Below are 14,239 nucleotides of genomic sequence, written 5' to 3' on the forward strand. Positions count from 1 at the left end.
CTGAGTCTATTCTCCACTTGGAACTCAATTGAGACCGTTTTGTAATTTATATATACTGTAGGACTGAAGAAGACAGCATTACCTGTTTTGTCTCGGTCATATGCTACACATGTGATGTACATGCTGAAGGATAATAATTGACATAATTATCAGGAGTTTACTGACTGATCATAATTGACCACCAGTAAATAATAGCATATATAATTAGATAAGAGATTGCTATTAAGATAATTTCAGTTAGATCGGATTCTGAGCCAATGTTTTTCTTACAGTTGCCACAAAACCCGAGAATCTCTGCTTAGCTCCTCCAGTGGATTTCTTAACTACCGTGGGATTTTGAATTGGGCTATGGTTATGCTGGTAGGTACTGTGCCTGGGTCTTATCTGAGAAAACAATAGCAAGACCATATAACATAGGTTTATAATGTGTTTCAATTGGATTAACACAGTGGACCTATTTACAAATGTCATATCTAGCTCTGTTGTATGTTTTAGTACTATTTCTGCAGTTGCTGGTCTTGGCAATATTTTCATGTGTCAGTATTTTTTGCTTGCTTTCTTAATAACGAAACGAACAATTGCTGCAAGTTAATTGGTATGTGTGAAATGAACGAGTTTCTCTGAGAAAAGTCATAACACCTCCCTAGTTGTTGCTTAATAAAGTGTAAAGAAGGAAATGCCTAACTACTGCACTTTTCAAACAGAGACAATCCACTGTCCTAAATTGCACATCCAGTTGCTAAGTACTTAAAGCATGGAGCAAGAAATGACATATGGCTCATGATGAAAAATGGCCTAAAAATGGCTTAAACACACTTTTTTCTACAGACTATACAAAATCTGTACAATACATATCACTTAACTATCAACATAAATTCAAACTCCAACACTGTTTATTTTGTAGTTTTTTTTAATGATGTGACTGGATACGGGATCTTTGGCTTTATAAATAGAGGCATAGAGTACAAAAGCATGGAAGTTATGGTAAACCTTTATAAATCACTGGTTAGGCCTCAGTTAGAGTATTGTGTTCAATTCGGGACACCACACTTTAGAAGGATGTCAAAGCCTTGACGAGGTCGCAGTGGAGATTAACCAGAATGATACCAGGGATGAGAGTCTTCAGTTATGTGGCGAGACTAGAGAAGTTGGGATTGTTCTCCTTACAGAAGAGAAGGTTAAGGGGAGCTGTAATAGAGGTGTTCAAAATTAAAAGGGGTTTTGATAGAGTAGATAGGGAGAAACTGCTTCCATTGGCAGGAGAGTCGGCAACCAGAGGACACAGATTTAAGATAATTGTCAAAAAACCCAGGGGGAAATGAGGAGAATTTTTTTAATGCAACAATCTGTGTTACGATCTGGAATGCACAACCTGAAAAGGTGGTGGAAGCAGATTCATGAGTAACCTTGAAAAGAGAATTGAACGTATACTTGAAAAGGAGAAATTTGCAGGGCTGTGGGGAAAGAGTAGGGGAGTGGGACTAATTGGAAAGCTCTTTCAAAGAGCCTGCACAGACATGATGGGCCGAATGGCCTCCGATGCTATGTGACTCTATGACTGAAGCGCACATGTACCTTGGATTTTACAGGAATTCACCCAGTAAGGATTTTTTAATGTTATCTCATTTTAATTTGGAGGTGATCTTCAGACTTGTGGTTGTTATGGTAGGATACACATTACACGGAGGTAAATTAGGATAGTTTACAAATTACGTGGAGGTAAATCATCTTAGTGGTGTCTGCACTGCTCACAGAGTGAATTCATGCAGTATATTGGCTGTGTTTGCCAGCAGAAGTAATTGTATTATGTGGACAAATTATCTCATTTATGCCTTACTGATCATTGGAAAAAAACAAATTGATTCATATTGCTGAGCAAAACTCTCAAAATTTGCGAAAAGAACAAGTGCCTTTAATAAAAGGTGACTTTTACACTTGCGATATTAAAAAATATATAATTTGAAGCCAGTGGGATCAGTTTTCAACTCTGTGACACCCTGAAAATGGGAGTAAATGGGGCATAAGAGATCGCTAAATTCAGCTGAGATCAGTTGTTCCTGATCTCCAAAAATTATTTTCCTATAGGATTTCCCAGATAGCATTGAAGTTATATTCAGAGCTCCCCTGTGAAACATACAAGAGCTTCATTAACATATTTAAATGAGGACAGGAGCCTCCTTCATGTAATATCCCGGTATGTGGGTGTAAGGATGTCAGGAAACAAGGTGTCCAGAGTTTCTAAGGATCGACAGATAAAGAGGGAGTTCACATAGATGGCACAGAATGAAAAGATAGGTATATTTATGCCATTTCCAGGCCATTTTCATCAGTTTGTCTGCGAGCACTTAGGTTCTCGCAGCTCTTCATGCCAGTTTTTTGTAGTTTTTTTTCCCCCCCAAGCACCATTGCTAGCACCAATTGGTTTCCCAATGGGAATCCTCCAAACTGATATGTTTGGAAGAAGAGGGTGATTTTCAGCAGGATGCTGGGCAGGTCATATTCTGTGCCCTCACACGAACACCCACACACCCATATCTGCAGAGAAAGGTGAAATTACCTCACGTTGCTGGTGGAGCCTTCTCTTAAGGGAGCTGCGATAGCACACCTTAAGATATGTGAATGCTGAACAAATCATTCTACCCGATGGTTCTTCAGATGCACCAAACTCATAGCATATAATGCCTTATGTCTTACTGCCTGAAACCCGGCAGCTAAAGGGAGGCAGGAGCTGACGGATCCAGCAGGCAAGTACTTTTCCAGCAACTCTTGTGGGCCAGGACGAGCAGGAGTGCATTCCCTGGCCCCTCAAGCAAATCTTCTTCCGTGAACTTCAGATCCCCCCATGATCTTCAGACCCTCCGATGATCTTCAACTATTTCCCGCCGCGTGGTCGCCTGACCCCCCCCTCCCCCGCCGCGTGGTCGCCTGACCCCCCCTCCCCCGCCGCGTGGTCGCCTGACCCCCCCCCTCCCCCGCCGCGTGGTCGCCTGACCCCCCCCTCCCCCGCCGCGTGGTCGCCTGACCCCCCCCCTCCCCTGCCGCGTGGTCGCCTGACCCCCCCCCTCCCCCGCCGCGTGGTCGCCTGACCCCCCCCTCCCCCGCCGCGTGGTCGCCTGACCCCCCCCTCCCCCGCCGCGTGGTCGCCTGACCCCCCCCCCCCTCCCCCGCCGCGTGGTCGCCTGACCCCCCCCTCCCCCGCCGCGTGGTCGCCTGACCCCCCCTCCCCCGCCGCGTGGTCGCCTGACCGCCCCCTCCCCCGCCGCGTGGTCGCCTGACCGCCCCCTCCCCCGCCGCGTGGTCGCCTGACCGCCCCCTCCCCCGCCGCGTGGTCGCCTGACCGCCCCCTCCCCCGCCGCGTGGTCGCCTGACCGCCCCCTCCCCCGCCGCGTGGTCGCCTGACCGCCCCCTCCCCCGCCGCGTGGTCGCCTGACCGCCCCCTCCCCCGCCGCGTGGTCGCCTGACCGCCCCCTCCCCCGCCGCGTGGTCGCCTGACCGCCCCCTCCCCCGCCGCGTGGTCGCCTGACCGCCCCCTCCCCCGCCGCGTGGTCGCCTGACCGCCCCCTCCCCCGCCGCGTGGTCGCCTGACCGCCCCCTCCCCCGCCGCGTGGTCGCCTGACCGCCCCCTCCCCCGCCGCGTGGTCGCCTGACCGCCCCCTCCCCCGCCGCGTGGTCGCCTGACCGCCCCCTCCCCCGCCGCGTGGTCGCCTGACCGCCCCCTCCCCCGCCGCGTGGTCGCCTGACCGCCCCCTCCCCCGCCGCGTGGTCGCCTGACCGCCCCCTCCCCCGCCGCGTGGTCGCCTGACCGCCCCCTCCCCCGCCGCGTGGTCGCCTGACCGCCCCCTCCCCCGCCGCGTGGTCGCCTGACCGCCCCCTCCCCCGCCGCGTGGTCGCCTGACCGCCCCCTCCCCCGCCGCGTGGTCGCCTGACCGCCCCCTCCCCCGCCGCGTGGTCGCCTGACCGCCCCCTCCCCCGCCGCGTGGTCGCCTGACCGCCCCCTCCCCCGCCGCGTGGTCGCCTGACCGCCCCCTCCCCCGCCGCGTGGTCGCCTGACCGCCCCCTCCCCCGCCGCGTGGTCGCCTGACCGCCCCCTCCCCCGCCGCGTGGTCGCCTGACCGCCCCCTCCCCCGCCGCGTGGTCGCCTGACCGCCCCCTCCCCCGCCGCGTGGTCGCCTGACCGCCCCCTCCCCCGCCGCGTGGTCGCCTGACCGCCCCCTCCCCCGCCGCGTGGTCGCCTGACCGCCCCCTCCCCCGCCGCGTGGTCGCCTGACCGCCCCCTCCCCCGCCGCGTGGTCGCCTGACCGCCCCCTCCCCCGCCGCGTGGTCGCCTGACCGCCCCCTCCCCCGCCGCGTGGTCGCCTGACCGCCCCCTCCCCCGCCGCGTGGTCGCCTGACCGCCCCCTCCCCCGCCGCGTGGTCGCCTGACCGCCCCCTCCCCCGCCGCGTGGTCGCCTGACCGCCCCCTCCCCCGCCGCGTGGTCGCCTGACCGCCCCCTCCCCCGCCGCGTGGTCGCCTGACCGCCCCCTCCCCCGCCGCGTGGTCGCCTGACCGCCCCCTCCCCCGCCGCGTGGTCGCCTGACCGCCCCCTCCCCCGCCGCGTGGTCGCCTGACCGCCCCCTCCCCCGCCGCGTGGTCGCCTGACCGCCCCCTCCCCCGCCGCGTGGTCGCCTGACCGCCCCCTCCCCCGCCGCGTGGTCGCCTGACCGCCCCCTCCCCCGCCGCGTGGTCGCCTGACCGCCCCCTCCCCCCCCCCCCCCCCGGCGCGATCTTTCCTTTCCTCCTTGCTGCCGGTTTCCGAGTCACCCACTCCCCCACCACCACCATGCCCCAACTTCTTCGATTGCCAGGAACCCTCCCCACCGGTTCCTGGTTGCAGACTAATGCACCCATTAAATTTGGCAGGGCCACCATGTTCCCGGCATTTCCAGATGTCCCGGCCTCAGACACACGTCCCCGTTTCCTCCCCGCGTCCCTGTAAACATCAGGGCCTATGTGTGTGATTTTAAGAAAAACGAGGACAACTTTCATTTCAAAATAAATAAGGCGATGCATGTTTGCAAACTCATGATTGCACCTAGAGTTCACTTTCCCTTTATTTTTACCTGTTATTTATTAATTCCCTGCTCCTTCAGCCTGGTTAAAGTCTGCTAATGCTAATGCCTTTTGAAGCATTGAAGTGGAAAATCTGGCTGAGATCCATATAGTCAGATCTGCAATATTTTGCCACTGAGCACCTTCTCGGCTAGCTGAAAATTGGCCTCACCAAAAAAGAGCAGTAGCTTCAGTTAAATATTAGAATACACTTTAATGAAGCCTAGGATGAGATTGTGCAGGGTGCTCGTTTTGCCCATCTGGAGTGTAGCAGGGCATATTTTCTGGTTGCTAAAGTCAGTGGCACAGGAGCGGTCAGTATTTTTAATTAAATCATGTGTATGTGCTTTTATGAAGTACTGATCGAGGAAATTTTTATGAACGCATTTACGATGTTGCTACCCTTAGAGTCCAAAACAATTCTTTGCCATCGGTCTGCAACTCAGGTTTGTGCTCGAGCCTCCTCTAGGATACTTTCCCAGGGTGATAGTCCTGTTCTATCATATTAGAACCTTTACAGTTTGCGTGTTTATCATCTGTAGTTCAAACAGAAATTGCGAACACCATCAATTGTTTTAAAATGAAAGTTGACCTCATTTTTCTTGAAGTCACATGCTGCACCATAGAGCAGTGGAATATCTCCTGTCAGCTGGCTTCCGAGTGGCATTGGCGGAATCCTGGGAGCAGGTTACCTACCTTCTTTCCCTGTTGAGAATGAGCCACGATGCAAGAAGACCCATGCAAAATGATGGGATGAAAATATGTTAAAATCAGAAAATCACTCTTGGAAAAATAACTATACCACTGCTTTCTAGGCCACATGTGGTATATTAGCTAATGTGGAGAGCATGCTTCTGTTGCAATAAACGCATCAGAATATTGAAAGTTTAGTAAGAAAATGTTACACCTTTTTACTTTGCTTAAAATTTGACCTTTTTTATGTAATGTCTTACAAAATTACTGGATTATTTTTGTGTTTTTATATGTATCATTCTTCAGCTTTCAATTTCCTACCTGATGGAAAACAGGTGAAGATTTTACTAACACCTGCATGATTCTACAGTACTTGTTTAATATAAATAGAAAATATGTGGTGGGAGCTGTTGAATGGAATATATAATCAAAATTTCTCCAGCAGCATATTCCACCTGTTGTGACGGTTGTGGCGCCAAGATACTGAATATTCATGTTATGCATTTGCGGATATTCGTGGTATGCGTTTGCGGATATTCGTGGTATGCATTGCCTCCAGCCACATATTTTGATGACACCACGAAAGTGACTTCAAATGATGTTGTTTTAGTTTGCTACAAAACCTCCCCAGAAATATGGTTAGACAGGTGCAGTTGCTGTGGAATTAAGTTCAAAATGGTACTCAGCGATTGAAATTAACCGGGTCTTTGATGCCATTTTCATGGTACAGTATGGCATATTCTTTAGGAGTAAATTATATTTTTACTATGCAGTGGAGTAGTAATTCAGCTGATTGAACAAATAAAAATTATAACATCTATGAGAGATACACTTGTGCTGCTAACTTGTTGCCTTACTGTATGTTTTGTTGTTAGATATAGTAGAATTATTACAAGATACAACTTACATTTTAAAAAATAAATATATTTATATTAGTTTCCTTGTTCTTTCCCAGATTTTGACTCATGCACATATGGTTTGGGAAAACTTGATCACGTACGTATTGTACCTACAATTGTTAACCATTTCTGCTTTAAATATTTCAGTAAACTTTTTTTATTAGCATTCTTCGTGACTGGATAACATTTTGTCTTGTTCTGTACATGAAGGTGGGTCCAGGTAGATTGCTTTGTGCTGAAGTAGATGCCTAACTGGCAAATCCTGATATCGGATGTTATCTGAAATTAGTACTTCTGGCTCCAAATATGCTGTTACAATAACAGAGTTCATGACCAGTGTGATTAAAACTAACTAACCTAACTATTAATATACATTCTAACTCAAATGGGCAGATTTTCCAGTTATTGTGCCTGGGTGCATTGGATAATGTGGATGCAATGCATAGAAGAAAATCAGATGGGGAGGACCGCGTGCCCATAAGGGAGCCAGGCAATTTTCTGTCTATTAACTTAAATGGATGGAAAATCGGTCGGGCTTTGTTACCAATATGCAGTTCTCCCTGCCCAAATTTCCTCAATGCATTGTGCCCAATCAATCCGGTCTGTAACAGGAAAATCTGCAGCAACAATGAGCAGAAAATTTAATACCTGTCAGCAGTGCCATGGCCTGGACATGAGCAAACGCCACTGGGTAAATGGCTGTACTAGCTTAATTGTCAAGAAGTCATGTATAAAATATGAATTTGACATAACAATACTGAAATTTCACAGGGCTAACACTGATCTCGCAATGTAACTTCGGCAGGCGACTGGGGGGATTCCCAGAGAAACAGCGTAAATGGCTGAAAATGGGCATTAATCTGGGGTTTCCACCAATCTTCCGCAGGAGTCACGATCAGAGACCGGTGGTGGCCCACTGCAATTTCAGGACCAATGTATTTTTAAAAATTATTAAAAGTTTTTTTTACATATTATCCACTTTAGTACATTGTACTTCACTTCCCTCAGTACATTAATCAAGATTGTTCCATATCTATCCACACTCCAGAATAATTTTCCCCATCATTTCTCTACTGTTATTAAACAATTAATTGTGGATTCTCAGAACAAAATTGTGATCTCTCATCAGTAACATTGTATCACTTCATAGTGTAAAAGTCTGAGAATTCACAAGATTAGTTTTCTGCAGGTTGAAAAGTCATACAGCCAAACACCTTGCCTTCCACATTCTGCGCAGTGGATGCAGGGTTACACTGTACACATTCTCTGGTTTGCATCTCCACGGTTACCCTACAAGGAATTTTTGTTCCATGGAATCATAGAATCATAGAATGAAATAGCACAGAAGGAGGCCATTCAGTCCATCGTGCCTATGCTGGCTCTTTGGAAGAGCTAGCCAATTAGTCCCACACCCCTGCTCTTTCCCTATATCCCTGCAGTGTTTCCCCTTCAAGTATTTATCTAATTCCCTTTTGGAAGTTGCTATTGAATCTGCTTCTACCACCCTTTCAGGCACTGCTTTCCAGATCATTACAACTCACTGCGTAAAAAAATTTTTCCTCACTGGTTCTTTTTTAAATTACCGTAAATCTGGGCCCTCTGGTTACCGACCCTTCTGCCACTGCAAACCGTTTCTCCTTATTTACTCTATCAAAATTGTTCATGACTTTGAACACCTCTATCAAATCTCCTCTTAACCTTCTCTGCTTTAAGGAGAACAAGCCCAGCTTCTCCAGTCTCTCCATGTAACTGAAGTCCCTCATCCCTCGTACCATTCTAGTAAATCTCTACTTCACTCTTTTTCTAAGGCCTTGTGATCTCTCCGAAAGGCCTTAACCAATCCTCAGTCTATTAGCATGGATTGAGGATTGATTAACAGGCAGAAAACAGAGAGTAGGAATAAAGGGGTCATTTTCGGGTTGGCAGGTTGTAACTAATGGGGTGCCACAAGGATCAGTGCTCGGGCCTCAGCTGTTTACAATAAATGTCAATGGCTTAGATGAGGGGACCGAGCGTAATGTATAAAAGTTTGCTGATGATACAAAGCTAGGTGGGAAAGTAAGCCGTGAGGAGGATGCAAAGAGGCTGCAAAGGGATATAGACAGGTTAAGTGAGTGGGTGAGAAGGTGGCAGATAGAGTATAACATGGGGAAATGTGAAATTATCCATTTTGATAAGAAGAATAGAAAAGCAGAATTTTTTTTATGAGGTGAGAGACTAAGAAATGTCGGTAGAGGCATTTTGGGTGTCCTTGTACATGAATCGCAGAAAGTTAACATGCTGGACAGCAAGCAATTAGGAAGGCAAATGGTATGTTAGCCTTTATTGCAAGAGGGTTGGAGTATAAGAGTAAAGAGGTCTTGTTGCAATTATATAGGGCTCTGGTGAGACCACACCTGGAGTACTGTGTACAGTTTTGGTCTCCTTACCTAAGGAAGGATATACTTGCCTTAGAGGGGGTGCAATGAAGGTTCACTAGATTGACTCCTGGGATGAGAGGGTTGTCCTGTGAGGAGAGATTGAGTAAAATGGGCCTACATTCTTTGGAGTTTAGAAGAATGAGAGGTGATCTCACTGAAACATATAAAATTCTTAGAAGGCTTGACAGGGTAGATGCTAAGAGGCTATTTCCCCTGGCTGGAGAATCTAGACCTAGGGGTCATAGTCTCAAGATAAGAGGTCAGCCATTTAGGACCGAGATGAGGAAATATTTCTTCACTCAGAGAGTTGTGAATCTTTGGAATCCTCTACCCCAGAGGGCTGTGGATGCTCAGTCGTTGATTATATTCAAGATTGAGATCGATAGATTTTTGGGCATTAAGGGAATCGAGGGATATGGGGGTAGAGCAGGAAAGTGGAGTTGAGGTAGAAGATCAGCCATGATATTACTGAATGGCAGAACAGGCTCGAAGGGCCGAATGGCCTACTCCTTCTCCTATTTCTTATGTTCTTAAAGTGTGGTGCCCAGAATTCTTTCCCCACGGAATTTATTTCTTCCTCTATCTCAGACTCTTTTTTTTTCTCTCTCGTCCAGTCTCTTCCGACCTACATCCACGACTCTTCTGAAGCCCTCTGTCACTTTAACAGTTTCCAGTTTCCTGGCCCTAACCGTCATCTATTCACCATGGACGTCAATTCCCTCTACATCTCCATCCCCCACTAGGACGGCCCACGGGCCCTCCCCGGCCCAACCAGTCCCCATCCACCACCACCCTCCTCTGCCTGGCTGAACTTGTTCTTACCTTGAACAACTTCTCCTATGACTCCACTCACTTCCTCCAAATAAAAGGTGTCACTATGGGAACGCGTATGGGCCCTAGCTATGCCTGCCTTGTGGAATACATGGAACATTCCCTGTTCCAGTCCTACTCGGGTCCTCTCCCTCACCTCTTTTTCCGGTTCATTGGTGACTGTATTGGTGCCGTTTACTGCTCTCTGTCCGAACTGGAAAATTTCATCAACTTTGCTTCCAATTTGCACCCTTCCCTCACCTTCACATGGTCCATCCCCGACTCTTCACTTCATCGACTTCTCTATCTCCATTTCTGGGGATAGGCTGTCAACCAGTGTCTATTATAAGCTCACTGACTCCCACAGCTACCTTGATTTCACTTCCTCCCACCCCGCTTACTGTAAGGGCTCTATTCCATTCTCCCAGTTTCTCCGTCTCGTCGCATCTGTTCTGTCGATGCTACCTTCCATTCCAGTACTTCTGATATGTCTTCCTTTTTCCTCAACCGAGGATTCCTCTCCACTGTAATTGACAGAGCCTTCGACTGTGTCCATCCCATTTCCCGCACTTCTGTCCTCACCCCTTCCCCTCCCTCCCAGAATCACGATAGGGTTCCCCTTGTCCTTACCTTCCACCTCACCAGCCTCCACATTCAACGTAACATCCTCTGTCATTTCTGCCACCTCCAACGCCTTGCCACCACCAAGTACATCTTCCCCTCCCCTCCCCTCCCAGTATTCCAAAGGGACCGGCCCCTCCGCGACACTCTGGTCCACTCTTCTATCTCCCTCAACAACCGCTCCCCTTCCCACAGCACCTTCCCGTGTTAGCGCAGGAGATGCAACACCTGCTCTTTCATCTCCTCCTTTCCCACCGTCCAGGGCCCCAAACATTCCTTCCAGGTCAAACAGCGGTTTACTTGTACACTTGTACTTCTTTCAATTTAGTGTACTGTATTCGCTGCTCACGATGCAGTCTCCTCTGCTGAGCACCTCCACTCAGTCTGCAAGCGTGACCCTGACCTTACGGTCGTTAGCCATTTTTATTTTCCATCCTACTCCCACTCTGACTTCTCTGTCCTCAGTCTCCTACACTGTTCCAATGAAGCTCAACAGAAGCTCGAGGAACAGCACCTCACCTTTTGATTAGGCACTTTACAACTTTCTGGATTCAACATTGACTTCAATAACTTCAGATCATAACGACCGCTCCCATTTTTTTGGGACAGCAGGTGCTGGTAATGGTTCTGCTGTTGCCATTTACAGCTCCTCTAGACCCATCTTTTGTTTCTCCACTTGTCCCATTACACCCTCCTTGCCTTGCACCATCATCTCATTTAACCACTCCTGCTCTCCACCCTATCACAGACCTTCTCTTTTGTTCTTTCCTCCCCTCCCCCTCCCCTTCCTCTCCCCCCTCCCCTATAGTACACACAGTTTTGGGGAAAAAAGGACTGCAATTCAAATTCTTGTACCAAGCTTGTATCGGTACAATTTTGCAACAGGAAAGCTAAAGAAAAGCTGGATGGAAAGTCAGCACTCAACTCCTGTTGCATATTGTCGCCTCCATTCCCTCAGAGATTTTCAAACTGTCTCATTCCTTTCTCCCAGAGATTTTCAAGCTGACTTCTCAATTCAAATAGGATCATGTCTTTTACATCCCAGAAAAGTGTTACTGGGACTTCTGGATTTTGAATACCTGACCACACAAATTTGAAAGATGTGAGTCATATGCAAACTGAACCAATCACACAGTACTGTTTTATTTTGAAGTATTCCTCTCTCCAGTCTGTAACTGATGACATTTGCAAAATTGTATCGATACAAGCTTGGTACAAGAATTTGAATTGCAGTCCTTTTTTCCCCCAAAACTGTTTGTGTACTATGACTAGATTTAAAGGAACAGGCATCAAATCAAAAATAGAGAACACCTCATTTTGTCACACAAATCGCCTTCCCTCTTTGCTGCTTTTGGTATACAACCAAGGGAAAGTAAAAAGAGAGCCAAAGTAGAGTGGGTACTATCACCAAATAACAAATTGTGGTTATAGAATGAGGATTTTCTGTTTCTCCATGGTACACTTATGATAGTGTTATATCCCAACTTTGTCTTTAGGTATATTGTTTAGTTTGTAGGTTCAGGTGCAATATTACTGTATTCTAAAATATCTATACAGGTACGGAATCCTCGTGGATCCTGTTCAGATAATTGCGTTTGCCTTGAGTGACCCCAACATTTGGCCAGGTTCATATATGATTTTTGGTGAGTGACAGCACCTAAATTAAAATGGAAGGCTGCTGGTACCAAATGAGATTTTATTTTCATCGGATTTGCATATCATCAGCTTTTATATTTTATCCTTTTAAATGGATCTCAATTTTGTTTTGAAAATTAATGAAAATTAGTGATATTTTTCTAAAATAAATTGTGCAGTTTTAAACTTGTGGCTATTTTTCAGCCAATAGAACAGCAAAATTAAATTCTCAGAAAAATATTCTTAGTGGATAGGCAAAAGAATGCAGTGCAGTTGATGTTTGGACTTTCAAAAATTGTTTGATAAATGCCACATAAGAGACCTGGGGGGGAAAAATTGGATTGGGCCGTTTGTGGGCACCAGTAGCATGATGCTCAATTACCCAGTGCCCAATGACCCCTGCGCAGGCAGGATGCAAGTTTCGGCAGCCCTGAGGATTCACCTGCAATGAGTGTTCCATTCCGGGCCTTGCACATTGAATCAATGCAATTCACACTTTCCACCACCGAGGGAGCTCAATTTCTTAAAGGGAGGATGTTTCTTAGAAATCTCTTAAAGGTAGCTTGGTACCTGTTATTTGCTGAAAATAACAGTCTACTGCCTGCACGGAGTCTGAACGGAGATCAGACATCGCACACGTAAAACACAGCTGCAGGTCCCATCCCTATGTTTACACACTGATGAGTTATGTTAAAACATTGAATAAAGGTTGAGCACTGCTAAATCCCACATCCTCCAATCTGCACACCAGACCTCACCAATCTGCCGATCTGAGTTGGTACCAGGTCTGCAAGAGTGTGTGCACCAAGGTTCTCTGCTGATGCACTAGAGACCTTGGGTGCAAGAGGTGGACAGAAGGAGGGACATCCTATATCTGCAGGAGGGAGGGGGGGGGTGGCAAGAGGCCCTCCAGACATACACTCAAAAGTCAGTGGGAGGCAGCGGGGACGAAGTCAATGCCAGGCGCACAGCATCATGAGCATGGATGCAGTGCAGGAAGAAGTTCAATGCTTTGACATGAGTGGTCAAGGTGAGTGACCTCGACTGTCAAGTGGCGTCTCCTACCAACTGCACCACGCACTACACCCCCCATCCCCCACATACCAATAAACTCTTTCTATCAGTACTCAACTCTTCCAACCAGATGCTTCCTCTCACCCTTAAACATTACCACTGTTTCAAGCCACTCACCCACAACTTACAGGCCGCACACACAGGCAGCTATTCAACCATGACAGGCACATCACCCAGACACAGGTCCCGCTTCGTGCAGGAGAAGGTGGCACATATCAAGAAGCAGCAAGTGGCAGAGGCTTTTAGCCCCTCGAGCCTGTTCCACCATTCAATGAGATCATGGTGGACCTGTGACCTAACTCCATATACCCGCCTTAGCCCCATATCCCTTAATACCCTTGGTTCACAGAAATCTCAGATTTAACATTCACAATTGAGCTAGCATCAACTGCCATCTGCAGAAGAGCGTTCCAAATGTCTCCCACCCTTTGCATGTAGAAGCATTTCCTAATTTCACTCCTGCACATCCTGGCTCTAAATGTTAGGCTATGTCCCCACGTCCTAGAATTGAAATCTAGGAGACCTCCAAAAACAGTTACAAATGTCACGGCAGCCAGAAGCAATAATCCAGCCACTAACCTGTAAATCCTGCATGGTGCCTTTAGATAGCGCTGGTGGAGGGTCCTCCAGGCATTCTGAGGCACGTTCAGATGGTCGGGGTTAAGACTGTGCATTGAGTTGAATGTTAAGTCCCAAAATGGTGTCTTTCACTTTAAATCAGCGTTGCACACTGATTGAAGCCATTTTCTCCCTACTTTACATGATTCCAGCATTCGTTATCTGCGCCTGAGCTAACTCCTACACCAAGATGGCGTCTGGCACATGTCACCAGGAAACGTGCATGCGCATCCAAGACGCTATCTTGGATGTCGGAGAGGCCGAGTAGCGCCGAAACAACGGTTGCTACATAGCCCAATTTAGCGCCCTTGTTTCGAAGATTAAGGTCCATGCATTAAAGTTAAAATGGTGGCATAGATAGGATAAAAGCAGAGAGTAGG

At 48.0% G+C, this 14,239-nt stretch overlaps 1 protein-coding gene across 1 annotated transcript in view; it reads left to right on the forward strand.

Annotated features, from left to right (window-relative positions):
* LOC137333506 (diacylglycerol O-acyltransferase 1-like) overlaps positions 1 to 14,239 on the forward strand; it is a 98,783-nt gene that overhangs the window by 5,218 nt on the left and 79,326 nt on the right. The window contains exons 2-4 of the mRNA XM_067997687.1: positions 273 to 360; positions 6,738 to 6,778; positions 12,090 to 12,175. Coding sequence (XP_067853788.1) covers positions 273 to 360; positions 6,738 to 6,778; positions 12,090 to 12,175 — 215 coding nt within the window. The remainder of the gene's footprint in view (positions 1 to 272; positions 361 to 6,737; positions 6,779 to 12,089; positions 12,176 to 14,239) is intronic.

Source organism: Heptranchias perlo, chromosome 16 (genome assembly GCF_035084215.1).
Source record: "Heptranchias perlo isolate sHepPer1 chromosome 16, sHepPer1.hap1, whole genome shotgun sequence".
NCBI classification, from domain to species: domain Eukaryota; kingdom Metazoa; phylum Chordata; class Chondrichthyes; order Hexanchiformes; family Hexanchidae; genus Heptranchias; species Heptranchias perlo.